This window comes from Calliopsis andreniformis, chromosome 3 (assembly GCF_051401765.1).
Source record: "Calliopsis andreniformis isolate RMS-2024a chromosome 3, iyCalAndr_principal, whole genome shotgun sequence".
NCBI classification, from domain to species: Eukaryota; Metazoa; Arthropoda; class Insecta; order Hymenoptera; family Andrenidae; genus Calliopsis; species Calliopsis andreniformis.
Window position 1 is genome coordinate 19,824,829 of NC_135064.1, and position 14,915 is coordinate 19,839,743.

Genomic DNA, 14,915 nt, shown 5'->3' on the forward strand with positions numbered 1-14,915 from the left:
CCGATAGACTTTGTTAATATTTAAATGAATTCCAGATAGCATAGTAGTTACAAAGAAAGTGTTCTGAAGCTATTCTTATACAAGCTACCTTTCGTTGATTTTGCATCACATTGTGTAATTGGCGGTTATTGTACTTCTACAGTGATCATCGACTCGCACGTATTAAGTTCCAATATTTTGCGAAAAGATGCTCGTCCAGGTAACCACTTCCTTTCGTCAATGCTGTTTCATTTTATTCGGAATGCTTTTTCGCCTGTTTTGTTCTGGCCTATCACTGTTTGTTTTTCTCTGCTACGTAAGTGTCTCTGTCGTTGTTGTTTCGTTGTTACGTGTTGTTTGACATTGGTTACATGTATTGAATGTTACAGCAATAGATTATTAAGGTTGTTGCACTGCTATAGAAGCTAATCTGGAAGATTCGTCTGTTAATAGACTTTCTACCTTGTCATCAGTAAGTTATCAGAAATCTTTGGGGTTAAAACAAATCTTATGTCTTAGTAGCCTTACATAGACAAAATGTAATTAATTCTGATCTTTTTAGAAACTTGGAGAAACTAAGCTTAGAGAGGTCTAATATGTCCACTTTTAGAAGTTCCATCTGATTTAAATAATCTATCCAAAATAATCAGAAATTTAAGGAACTGCATTTTTCAACTTCTCTCTTTTCGTTTCCTTTAACAAAGTACACAAGCTTTTTCTTACTAAAATACTCGCTTTACGTTAGATATACTCTAGCTTCGCGAGAGTTGATACATGTCGAGTCAATCGAAGTCAATTTAATTTTACTGTCGATGCATTTACTCTGATCTGACGTGTCGGCGTCTTTTGTGGCTGGAGAATGGGCTCTTCTATTTCGGGAAGATTAAGACGTTGGTTCAGGAGAGAGAGAAGTTGATTAGAAGAGAAACGCGTCTAATTCAAGCGCGTAACGGAGCAGTGAGTTGATTGTGGCCAGCACTCGCGAAGTTAGTTGCCAGTCGAGCTTTTCTAAAACGAAAGTTGTACGTCTGCGGACCGATGGGAACTCGGATAATGAGATTTTTATTACCGTTGTTAGTTGGAGGGCCGCGATATAGGGATTAAACCTCCTACCACGAACTCTGACATCATTTGGACACCATCGTTCCTCGCGTTACGCTTTTTCGTCGCTTTCCTCTGTCCTCGGTAGATCTCCCTTGGCAAAAGTTTACAGAGTGATTTAGAGGTACTGGGCAGTGTCGAGGGAAAAGTAATTGAAAGTGATAACAAATAGTTTCATTTGTTAATTATAAGCCTTTACATGTTGAAGTAACATACAGGGTGATTCAGAATTATAAATTATTTGAGTAGAGATTGATTGCTTTATTGTGCTTCAAAATTGCGATTTTCACGTCGCTTAAGTTTCTGTGAGGCTTCTATTAAAATTCTAGTGTAAATAAATTGTGTCGTAGATGATTGTTACATTTAAGGTTTCTGAAGCTTTGTTAATTTTCATTTGATACAAAAATTCCTTCAGCTCTTTCAATAACTATAATTCGACGGATCCTCATAGTATAATACATACATTTATTGAAAAAGCCAAGCAAACCGTTTCATACTTCCTTTCCTATTATATTTTCCTACGAGTACAGTGTAGCCAATGAAATCATCCTTCAATAATCGTAACACCAGAAGTTTCATCGATTTGCAATTATCGAAGTATTACCGTATTACTTTTAAAGGTACAGCAGAACCTCGACTTAACCAGGTCTCAATTATTCGCAGTCTCCTTTATCTAGAAGTACTATTATTCGGTGTAATGACTATAAGGAGAATATCGATTGAAATTTGAACTATGCTTCAGTACTGGTCTCTAATAGTTTTCCGTGCATAATAAAATTAATCAGGAGAACACTCCAGGTGCGAGTCTCATCTCGTGGTAAGCTGTTTAATGAAGGTCCTACATCTAAAGATACCTTCAAGCTGTATTACTTAAAAACGAAGTAAAAATTCACACATTTCTATTAACTAAACAACTGTTCTTCATCGTCCCTTATCATTCCAACCTATATCGATCCACAATTCTGAATCACCCAGTAGCTGAAAGTCTTCTTTCCGATATCTCGTAGGGCGACGTGAATGTCAGCGAGTTATAATTTCACGATTTTACAAGTCGCTGGTTATCTAAACGAAAGCTGACATCCGCTGGAAAACGACACGTGATGCTGCCATTTCCTGTGACTTTACTCATCGATATTTTTCTCTGTCGAAGCTGGAAGGGAAATAAGGCGAGTTAATTATTGTCATCTTGGCCTTATCATACCTCGTGCCTTTGTACTTTCATTCGCTACGCTGATGTCGCGCTAATTCACCCAGCACTTTTACAGATCTTTTAACCCCCTCCATTATGAAAGAATAATAGACGACCCCATCTGCATTTACCATCTTTAGCTGCCCTCGCTGTGTAAGGACGCGTTAAAAGGCGTCAGCGAACTCGAGGATACGGAACGGATTTTTAACTCGGCTAACTTCCTCCTCGAGGAACTCAATTGTCGGAGGCGAGAAGTTGCAGCGAGGGCAGAGCGATACGTGAGGTTCGCTATGGGCAGCGAATGCAACAAGTTCATAGGAACGTGAGCCCGATTTTCGTCTTGTTCCCCAGTTATGGCGGGCTTTGTGGTTTGGTAATTTGTATTCGCTTGATTAGTTTCATTGGAGCTACTCGAAATGACCAGCTGGTATTTCCACGTCGAAGCTTTGGCTACTAACTGTTGTTAGCATTTAGTTTAATGGGGTCCAGGATGCTCCGTTTCAATGAATACATAGTTCTATGCTCCTCTGAGTTACGTCTGGGTTAGGTAATACCGTCGAGATTAGTTTGGGATGGTGCGTTAAATGTACCATTATTCTGAAACTCTGTAGCCAGATGGCGAAACCTAATATGTGTTACTTCTTCTTTTCTAAATCGAGATATGTACTCTTCTGTGTGCATCTAGATGAGATCTGTCGGTTTGCAGATGGCACCTGTACATCACGAAGTTTAAGAAAGAAAAGAAGTTGGAATGAATTACATGTGGGTGTGTTTGTTGCTTTACTTAAGTTTGAAATTGCTGTATTGAAAAATTAGAAAATCGTGACATTAGGTTTTGTCATCTGACTACAGATATATTCACTCATTTTTTTAAATACTTTTTTTTATTTGATGGACCTGCGAGGAAATTCATGAATGTTGCATTTTTCTGAGGTTATTAGATAACTTTAGTGCAAATCTGTATTCAAGAGGTTTCAGTTACTCTTTTGGCCAAACTTGGAATCAGGGTTTAGGATTTATACAATTCTGAATTAGGAGACAAACTTTGACTAATTTGAAATTAGGGTACAAGTTTTCTCAACTTTGAACCGTGGCTCAGGCTGTCGTTCAACTTTTAGGTAGGAGCTTTAAACTAGGACGCAAATATTGTTCAACTTGAAGGAGGGTCTAAGAGTTATTTGAGAACTACAATTTGAGATTTATTTAATTTTATATTTGAACAAAGTATAATCTAATTTACAATTAGGACAGTTTGTTTTGTCACCATTCTGGTTAATTTTTTTTCAAATATTGCTGTCCATTGTGCATTCCTCAGCACCTATTGCAAACGCGGTCAGAAGTAACGCTACGTTCAGTGAAGAAATAAAAGCGAAAGTTTCACCAATTTTCTCGCGCTCCACTTTCGTATCCTGCTTCATATTGTTTCTTGCAGACTGTCGATACTCTTATCCATTTTTCGCGTTATAAAAAGCTTGGGAGAACGGTCGTAAACCAGGACACTGAACACGTTTCGCCAATAAAGTAAAATTTTCAGGCGACCTCTGTGCAGGGCTTCATTGAAATCATCGCTGTTCGATTTCCGTAATCGAGGATTTTTTGCAGTTCGATCGATGAGTAGAAGTAATTTCAAGCACGTTAAAAATGGAGGAAAACGCGTGATCGATGGACAAATTGCCTCGACAGTCCTTTGCTCGTCGTGAACGACGCTTGGAGAGGATTCCTATGTTCCAGCAACGCTTCCATGTGAACGCGGGGGTGGCGAATGCTTCTTCGATAGCTATGTAATATACTTGTATTGTAAAGAAGAAATATTTTTCATTAGTCAGTTCTCTTTTCTAGTTAAGTAATTTCAGATGTTACATCTTGTTGGAGACTTAAAGTTCTCACACAGACTTTTTTAGAAAATTTATGGTGAAACCACATTTGCAAACAATTTAACTTTTTACTGTCTGAATATAGACTTTCAGTTTTTTTTAAGAAATTATAAACCTCTGGAATGTTAACAATTTTTTTTACCTCTTCCCATATAAGTGTTTATATAAGATAGTAAAGTTATTTTGCTGATTTCAACTACTTTTGGCTCGTTATTTTGCAACTTTCGGCTACTTAAAAATTTGCAGGATTTTTTACACACAGTCAAAGACGCATAAAGAGGATTGCCTCGATCTAACTGACGCAAGGAATTAAACGATAAATCGGTCACGGACGTGAATGTGGGGGTGGCCAAACGATCCCTTCTCTTACGAAGAAATTTTCCTGCTCGTGTACTGCGTTGTCAAAGAAGACTCTGTTCGTCTCAGAAGTTAATTACAGACACGATCAATGAGTTACGCAAGCCCTGTCAGATTTATTTCGTATCCTGCGTAGTTTAATTAACAGAAGATTCTACGCGGATTAATTAACTAAAGATAATTATTTATTACCCAATCTTTCTTCCAACTTGCACGCGTACGAATATTCTGACGTTTGTCTTAGTCGTTGATTGAAGCAACGCCAATGAAGATAATTACTTGTGTTATCCCTACCTTTACCGCGATAATTGAAGCGCGTCACGTGGGCGCACTGCTTTGGACAAATATTGTTTCACGTTGATTCTTGGTGGCAAAGCTTTGTTTCGCTCGAGGGAGTTTCGCGGAGAATTATTCGTTAATTCGTGATAATTGGCATGGCTCGCGATTCGGGCAGGTGAAATGAAATAATTTTCTGCTTTCGGAGAGGGGAGCATCGTTGGTCAACGCGAGATCCGTTGGAAAGGTTCGCTGATGCTTTTGCTCGGTTAACCTCTGGACCGATGGGGTAATTGCATGAGAAACGAGGTAGAGGCAGATTTAACGTCTGATGAATCTTCTGTTCCGATTTTAATAGCGTTAATTCAATAGTTAAATTGTAGATTACGAATATTTTGCTAGAAAAAATCAGCTTCCACATTAAACATTTGTAATATTTTCTTCTAGCAGTACTATAGATATTTAACCTCTCTGACACTTAAACTAATAACACAACTTGCAAAAATTCTAGTTATGTCATATTACACCTAAAGTACATTATCATAAGAGGCACTTTAGCATTTTCTAGAAATTTACGAAGCGTATGTACTCACAGCGTATACGAAGCACTTTGCTCTAAATGAAATAAGACTTAAGTTGAGGAACTCTCAACCTACATCGCGTTATAGAAAGTTCAAGTGGCTTTACTAAATCTTCGCCAAAGAAGAGTGCCTCTATTTCTTGAACATTTACGCTAGACTAGTCTCTTAATTTGGTTATCTCTTTCGATAATTTCAAATTGTCCAGGAGACGAGGGTGCTCAGCCTATCGAGCCTTTTCGACGACAGTTTTGATAAACGAGCCGTATCCCAATAGCGGCGAATCGACTTTTGGATATTGAGAGGTCTCGAAAGGCTCATAGAGAGGACGGACTGTGGCGCGCCGTCTATTGGCAAATGAAATTTTCAGATTCAGTATTACCGCCGCGTATCCTCAAGGGACGCTCGTGAATCCTTAATGACCGCAAAGCGTTCATTATTAAGGAACTAATTCTACGTAGCGCACCGTTCCGCGGCTGGCTTGCGTTATATTTAGAATTTATCTTGAGACATAAATACACGCGCTCTACCTGTTTAATCTTGCGGTATCGTATCAGGATACCTTCCTTATTTTCGGTAAATAATAATCGATCTACTGGGAGTTCAAGAGAAGGGTAACTAATTCCTTGTGACACGCAAATCGAAATTACGTTGCACGGCGAAGTACTTATTGTTTCTAGTATCTTCTGTTGAATATTTAAAAAGGCATGTGGATTGTTAGACCATTTATGCGATCTTTTGTTAAATTGCAGTGTTACAGCTGGTCTCTTGTGGTTTCAAATTATATATTTGATATTAGTAGAGTTATCAGAAATACTATCTATCGTTTTCTATTAATTTTTTATTCATTTTATAGAGCTTCTATTTTCCACTAATTTTTAAAAAGTGCCAGAAAATGCTTTTGCAGTTTCTGAATGATGTATTTGCAAATTCAGAGGATGTATGTAAACTTTCGAAATCGATTGTGTATCTCCGCGATATTCTTATTACTTTTTTAATTTTTTCAGCGGGAGTGATTTAAATTTTTCAAATTTTCGAATTTTCAAATTTTCAAATTTTCGAATTTTTGAATTTTTGAATTTTCAAATTTTCAAATTTTCGAATTTTTGAATTTTTGAATTTTCAAGTTTTAGGATATACGAATTGTTTCGTTCAGTGCAATCTAAAACTCTCAGCTGTAACTAACCATAACTGCAATCACATATTCGTTGCACTCTACCCTGTTTTTGTAACAGAACATCACTATTCTTTTTTTATAATTTCCTTTTCAAAAAATCCATTCTTTATACATAAATCTATTTTTTTTTTTTACGCAACTGGATCAATTTTTCATATCTCGAGCCTCACGTACACTTACGCTATCCATTCAATGGGGCGAACATCTCGAATCAGACGGTAGCTTTAAAACGATAATTTCGGGCTTGGTTCGTTGGTTACAGCATCGGAGCCACTTAATTATGCCATTAACAGTTCCGTTGTTAATTGCAAGTATCGCATAGGAGGGTTCGCCGCTGTTCAATTTGATTACTTGCAAATTTGATAGCCATACTTTCCACGAATTCAATTAACCCTGGCAGCGAACGAGTTTACCGTGTTCTCATGCGTGTTCGTGGTTTTCGAAAGAGTTGTTTGTTGTATTTTATAAAAGAACCAAAGTCCTGAGTCAAAAAGATTCTCAGTTACAACGAATGAGGAAGTAGCAAGGAGGCATTAAAAATTTTACGAGATGAAAAGGCATTTTTTATTCACGACTCTCTTTATTGTTCAGAAAGAGACTTGACAGTGCTGCCACTGATTAAGGAATATTTGCTTCCAAGAGCACGGATAAAATGGCAGGTTTCTGAAGAAATACGTAATTCAAGAAAATAACATTCATTCGATGTCCTATTTTCGTGTTGTGCAAGATTTTTCAATTTTTCTGTAGCTCTTTCGCTAATGTTGAATAATAATTGAAGTAGTATATCCAGCTTCCTTCAAAAACTGAATTTTCGCTTCCTTTATTAGTCACATGCACTTAGCCAGATTGATAATTATCTCGAATTTCCTGTTTCAAATTTGCCGATTGCAATCACATGAACCATATAATGTAACATAATACCTACACCAAATACACATGTCTATGTGATATCTTGAAAATACTATATTTTTACTGCTGTACTATGATTTTAAAAAAGGGAGGACTTTTTAGGTTTCCTATAAGAATGAGGAAGACTCTCTTTGCAGTACGTACGTCCATAATTGAACTTCCAGAATCTTTGTTTTTCAGCAGGCGTAGAATTCAATGGGGATCAGATATCCCCGCTGAGCAAACTCGGATACGCAGAAGCTACGTCATCTCGTGTTCCGTTCTCCTGTCTCGTGTTTGACCCAGATAGTGGGCTAATTTTCGCGGGCTAATTATGCAGAAAGCAGCTACAAAGCTTTGCCAACGCAACCTAAAATTTTTATATAATCGTCCAAAGGGACTTGAAGTCCACGGATGACTTTTTCCTGTTAAAGTTGCATATCGTGCCGCACGTTACGTTCTGCCAGCCTCTCTGAAATTTAAAGTGTCCTTGAATTTTTCACGAGACACTGGTCCTCAGGAGACTCCAACGTATAGCATTAAGTTCCTCTCTGGTCGTCACATCGTCGAAAATATTGAGCAACAGTGACTTCAAGCTAATCTCGAAACTTGGATGCATCGTTGCTTCATCTTCGAGGTTATCCCCCGAAGAACCCTTGTTTCGTTGCAGGAGAGTGCAATTGGTTCGACCTTGCCAATCTTTTTAAGAGGCGTGATTCTACTTAATATATTACGAATTCGATCGTGAAGGGGTCAGAACTACAGAAAGAAAGTGTTCTTTATTCATTATTAGGGACTCTGTAAAACCTTCGTCACTGTAGAATGATCGAATTGAAAAAGTGTGCAAGTATCGAGGCTGATACAATTATCGAGACAATTAATCAGCTGCTTTGATTCGTATAAAACACTAAGTACGGCGTTGCATGTATTTATGTGCTACCACTGCACACTTTTCAGAGCTTTGCATTGTCATGTAACAAATTTTCAAGCGCTTAAAAAATCCTGCGGATCTAACAATTTATTGCACAGTAAGCTGTACAGCTTACTGTACAATAAATCACACACACATGCATTTGTGTTTTATTCTATCCAACTCTAGCATGTAGCACAGCTTTACAACAAACGTTTGCGTCAGCGTCATAGCGATCGTATTGAATATACAGGGTGTTCAAAAACAGCTGTCAGATATTTTAGAAAGTGATTTTACAATACATACCAAAATAAGAGGAAAATTAAGAATGTCAAAGCTGCCTTTGAGGCTTCGTTTCTAAATTATTAGTTATGAAGAAAACGCCTAAAATACACGTGAAATGTGTCTGTCTAAAAGACTCATTCTACTGATATCGTTGCGTCTGACCTGGTTAGTAAACGTCGACAGTAGAATAAGTCCCAAGCCAGACATACTTCTCGCGTATTTTAGGCGTACTCTGTAGAGCTGATAGATATGTCGATTCACTTAGTAGTTACGATTAGTTTGGTCAATAATACGATCCATCTGAAAACGCGCCTGAAACCAAGGCCATTCGTAAACTCTATACGATCACCTGTAATCACATGGATCCACATTTTGCAATCCTACCAGCTCTGTAGAGTACATATTTCCTACAATTAATAACTCAGAATCAAAGCCTCAAAAGCAATTTCGTCACTCCTCATTTTCGTCTTATTTTTACATGTAGAATTATTCTTTAAAATTTCTGACACCCATTATCGAACACCCTGCAGCTAAGTACCTAACTTATCGTGCTTAACCAGGGGCGTTCTTAGGGGCCTTAGGACGTTCTTAGCCATTGCAAGAAAATTCCGTTCCAGAGAATTCTGGAAACCGTGGATTCGAGCTTCAGACGGTTTCGATGATTGTCGTTGCTATTCTTGTCGGCACTCGCATTGTACGTGGCGTAATGGGATCCTCATCGAGGAATTAACGTCAACTGCAAGAACACGGCGTCGATATCGAAGTGTCACACCGTAATCGAGTGTATTGCGGTTTCAGAGGGCGAGAGGAGGGTGGAACGAGTGGCGGTCACCGTGAGCCCAGATCGACGCCCGATTGGGGCCCTGGCGCGATTAATGGAGAACATCTTTGGGTACCGACCTCCGCTTCCGGTGACTTCTGTTACGTCAACGATTGCTCGGTGAGTTTCTGCTGTATTCTGTTTAATTCTTTTAGTGCCAACTTCCTAGTCATACTTTGTCTGTTTTTAATGCATTAAGACAAAATTCTGTACTCATCGTAAATGTTAGTGGCGAATGATGTTTTTTTCACGTGTCGAGCAATCCTTCCAGAGTACTATCCTTGGCAAAAGGTTCGACCAAACGTAACAATATGAAGTTATTTAAGAATATTGTAGCTTTGAACTACATAAAATGCTGTTGTATTAGATGAGTTTGGTACATTAGTGTTTTACAGTTTCAAATACTACGGTATTTTTAGATAAATTCATGTTGTTATGTTTGATTGGTAAAAATTTTTGTCAGAGGTAGTGCACCAACAAAAAGAAAATTCTATTTTTTTACATACTTAAAACTAAAAAAAATGATAAATTTAGGAGAGTCTTGAAGTAGGTATTTATAGATCGGTCCATGGTACTAAAAGAGTTAATTTATGAGTTCTTCGCGGTTTGAGTTCTCTGTGTAAAAGTTGACTTAACGTGTCACTGCCCTAAGTGATTCTCTGAAAAATGATAAACTTCAGAAAAACCTTGATTAACCAGCTTGTACAGTAAATTCGAAGTTGAAGTACTTTCCTGAAGTAATTTAATTATCTTTGGTAGACTGTTGTTTAATCATCTTGTTTTCATTACTTGTTTGTAAAATAATTTATTAGAGTGTTTTTTTTTATATTTACTCGGGTATTAAAGATTTTGTTTGACATTATTTTACCTTATATGTTTGATTTCATTTCGATATCTTTCGTACACGTTTCGATGAACTTTGATACGATAATCAATATCTACATGCACAAAGGGATATGTAATTGAATCATCAACGTGTATATACTGGTCTTGTTGATTTATCAATTTATACTCCAATTAAAGACTATATAAAATACATCAAGAATTTTGTCATTATCAGATATTTTTTAAATTGTGAACAATATAAAGAATTATAGAGAAAATATGTAGGAAATATGATGAATTTCGCAGCAATTCGCTACAATATCGTTTTGCATTGTCGTACAACAGTAATAGGACCTTCCTAGTGATAAATCTTAGTTTCTTACAGATCTTATAATCCACCCACACTCCTACTCCGATTATTTACCCTTGCTTCTTACTCTTTACCTCCCCTATCGCTTGCACCACTTTTTCTGCCTCGTTAGATAACATAATTACCTCAGTATCATCAGTTACGCTACACCCTTGCATAAGACTAATAACACCACAGCAATCACACAACAACGAGCAGCCCACTCAATTTATACGGCAAATCATTACGCGAGGCGACAATTAAGTGCCATCAGTAAGTGAATTTCAGTTCACTAATAATTACGAGAGATACATTGAACTGACGTGGCAGCTAATGTCGCCCATAATTTACATCGTTTCGTCATCCAGTTCCGTGGAATCGGTGCTAACATAAACGATACGTGTATCGCGTCGGAGGGGCAATTAACGTTACGTCACGTCTATTTCCGTCCGCTTTTTTCCTTTCTTTCTTCTATTTATCCTCGATTCGACGTGTTGTTTTACAAGCACAGAAACCTGTGTTACGTAAAAGGAAGGAAGTTTCGCGTGGCCTGTTCTTCGGACCAGATGCACCGTGTATCGCTGGGCACGGTGGTCGCGACAGAGGGATGCGACAGAGATTCTCTGGGCAACAAAAAGACATGGTTAGCGATAATAGAGGGATCTGAATGCGTGCCAAAGTGTTTCAATTAACACAGCGTAAAGGGAACAGCGCATATGTACACGATGCCGAGGCATCGTTACCCGAGCGAATGGATGCATTCTGCTGCAGCCAGCATTGTACGCTGCGCCGACCATCCCCTAAGGCAGGTGAAAAAATTTCTGACTACTCCCTGCGCAGGTTAATTCGGTGGAACAGGACGCTATTTTCAAATTAGTTGTTCAGGCGGTGCTTTCTAGCGTTCCCAGGATTCCCTTTCTCGCTTATGGTCGACTGGGTTGCCTGGGAAATTTATGGTTATTCTTGCTTTAATTTCGTGCCGATTTGCAGGAAAATGTATTGATTCTTCGTCAACAAGAGCACTGGCTTATATATGTATGGAGGGTATGGAATTAATAAATTAGAGTTACGTAGTACTCACTAAAAGAAGCGAAATGTGCGGTTGGGTTAAGAGAGATTAAATACGAAGTACTTATTTCAAATTAGATTTCTATTTCAGTTTCATTTTCAAGTAGAAATGATCTGTGTGTTATGTGCATCTTTTGTTACGAAAGAATTTTATTATCTTCGAGGGAAAGAATTAGGAACATTTTTCAAGAAATTTCCACTTCGATCTTTTTTAGAGGTGTTCTACGTACTACATCGCAAGTCTTTAGAATCGTGAATCTGAGACGAATAAACTAAACTTTTTATGTATCTCCATAAAAAGAAATCTAGAGAGTTGGGATCATAAAATCTTTATGAACACCCAGTACCGAATGTTTCATGTCGGCTAAACAGTATCTGATGTTCCAGGGAAACTGAGATAGGGCTACTATATCTCCTTAATTAGTGGATTAATTAGCGGATTTATGTCGACAGGATATTTTTTGTTTATTTCGAAGGTATATCGTAAAATATGAATATAACTTCAATGGTGACGTTAATAGTTATAATTAATAAAAAAACGAATTGAAGGGAGGGGGATAGGGGTAACATTTGCCCTGTTTGACCTAGTTTCTGAAATGTTCGCAACATGCCAAGAGAATAGAGAAATAGGATTATGCAAATGGCTGAATGTAGTGAGCAAGATCGTTGAAACAGGTGTGGACTTGTTATGAGTGAGGGTATCTAACAATGATGGGAATTAAATATGCTATGACGAGAGTGAAATTGCCTATTTAACATGCCACTTAAAGCTTTTATTGCCAGTGACATGGGTGAGTAGGAAATATTAGATTTGATGAGGGTGGCTTTTGCTCTCTTTATATAATCAATTAACCCTGGAGTAGCTTAATTTTAATAAAAATTGTTCAAATTGGGAACTTCTACGATACGAGAAAAAGATTCAGATAGGATAAATTGCTACTGATTCTTTCCTCGCTACAGCAAAATCTATTGTCCAGTAGATTATTTCAGATTACTTTTTCCTCTGAATTTTTTCACAAGCCATCAGGTCGCACATTGTTTTTAACATTGTGTTTTCACTGTGAGATTACTTTTCTTCACTGCTGCCTTCAATTTCAAGACGGTTTCTGAAACTGATTGCTTCAGAATGAGGTGTAATGTTATTTTCGCCACGATGTTCTTCATCTTCATTCTTGCAGTACTTTCCATCGTGCCATCATCTCTGTAATACTTTTTTGGATTATTATTTGTAATCTAGTCACCTTCTCTGTAATATTCACAGCCAAGTAAATATCTATTTCAGTAATAAACTACAAAAGTAAATAGTCAATATTTCTCTCAATCTATTTATACTCTTCCTAACTTTCTTGAAAAATCAAAGAACTCAAGATTAAAAATAGACTTCAATCGAAAGAGATGTGAGAGATATGTTCTTCAATATTCCACAAAAGTTTCAATTAATCTCGATTTAATGGAACTTACTTCTACTAAATGCACATCTGTAATCTACAGAGGAGTATTGAACGCACAGGAATCGCATAAGAGACCTATGCTAATGAAACGGTGTTCCCCTGTTCCAACGTTTCATCAAAGAACATGCAGTTACTTATACCTTTGAATTCACCTCTGACACTCTCGTCTCGTTCTGCAGTCCGCGCGTTGTAACACTGGATCATTCGAGAAAGCGATAAATTTCCTAGCACGCAACAGACGCAACGTGTCGGTGGGAGGACACCAAGTAATGCTCCATTTAATCCCTTATGATTTATGTTCTTTTCAACGCAAATAGTTATGGTCGCGAGAACTCGAACGAGCACGAGGTTCGCTAGGAACGTATCCGACCTGAACGATGTCATCGAAACAGGAAATTAACTAGCGGTTGAATACGTTCTCGTGGAGGAACAGGCTCATTGTCTTTCTGGTATTGTCGTTTCGACGCAGGTTTTTGTTTAATCGCTTTGCGCCTCGCCTCGACAGTGTTCTGCTCGAAGATAAAAGCGGCGACGAAATAACATGGAAATTTGCTCACGCCAATAAAAGTCTTTTTGCAAACGACTGTGTTTCGCTGTTGCACTGTCGACGCTGATAGGCGCGTGGGAATTTTCTTCTGTGTGGCGACGTTTCAATTTTTCGGAGATAGTATCGTCGTGGTATTCAAATTTATTGGAAGTAGAACCCTAATGAAGAGAATAGTTATCAGAAATACCTATAGTTCTTCTTTCGATGCATATTAATTGGTCAATTAATTAGTGGGTAGTATTAGGAAATCATGAAGATTATAAAAATTCTATATTTCCTGAGAAGGATCTATTTTAATGAGAATGAAAATAAAAATGAAGTAATGAATGTTTAAAGCTCATAAATGTACCTGTAATAAGTACGGAGTAATTTTCACGAATTCTTTCCGACTGCCCTCATTTCGCATTCTATTCATTTTGGTTTTTTACTTCACTTCGCACACACCCATACACCCACGCACTCCTTTCTTGTTAACTTTATTGGAAATTCAATTAATATAGTTACGTGCATGGTAGAATTTTAAAAAATCATGCGCGAAAGTCGAGGCATACAATTGATTTTGAAATAACAACTGAAACTTTCAACAATTACTATACATTGGCAATAATGCTACTTGTATGAAGGAACAACTGGTTTTAATGAGTTTTCTGGTCGAATTTTTCAAGCAGTAAAGCGTTTTGGGCATCCAATCACGATGTAATCATAAAAACGAAGATAGGAATAGAGTATTCAATAACTGATTCGCAAAATTCAAAAGTTATCGCGATTGTGGGCCATTAAAAGCAGTCCATAGTGCAACCCTACAATTCGGTGATAAAACTGGCGAACGAATTTAAGTGGGAAACAGTGACGAGGATGATCGACGAACTTCGATCTGCAAAACAGCATACTCCATCATTTTCATTTCTCCTTAATTTCGAAACTATTTAAGAATACATTTACGACACTGAGCTGAATAAAACATGCCGACCAATTTCCTCGTTCCTCGCTCTGGTCGTTATTCAAATCAGCATCCGGTGCATCTTTAGTTTTCCAAATTCGTGGGAGGCGTTTCGAGCCAGTGCATTACGCGTCTGGACGTGGAGAGGCTAGTGATTAAACGGAATTAAATTGTTAAGGTGGAAAGAACGCGAATGGGACGTTGGGAAGCATGCGATACACGATATCAAGCGATCCATCATATCGAGCCATTTGTACACGTGAGCACACTCTGCTATTGAATGCTCCGTACAGCTGTATCA

At 37.8% G+C, this 14,915-nt stretch overlaps 1 protein-coding gene across 5 annotated transcripts in view; it reads left to right on the plus strand.

Annotated features, from left to right (window-relative positions):
• Positions 1-14,915, plus strand: part of Rdga (retinal degeneration A) — a 49,852-nt gene that overhangs the window by 1,957 nt on the left and 32,980 nt on the right. For all 5 annotated transcript variants that reach the window (XM_076393437.1, XM_076393438.1, XM_076393436.1 and 2 more), the window contains exon 2: positions 9,413-9,554. In XM_076393437.1, coding sequence (XP_076249552.1) covers positions 9,413-9,554 — 142 coding nt within the window. The remainder of the gene's footprint in view (positions 1-9,412; positions 9,555-14,915) is intronic.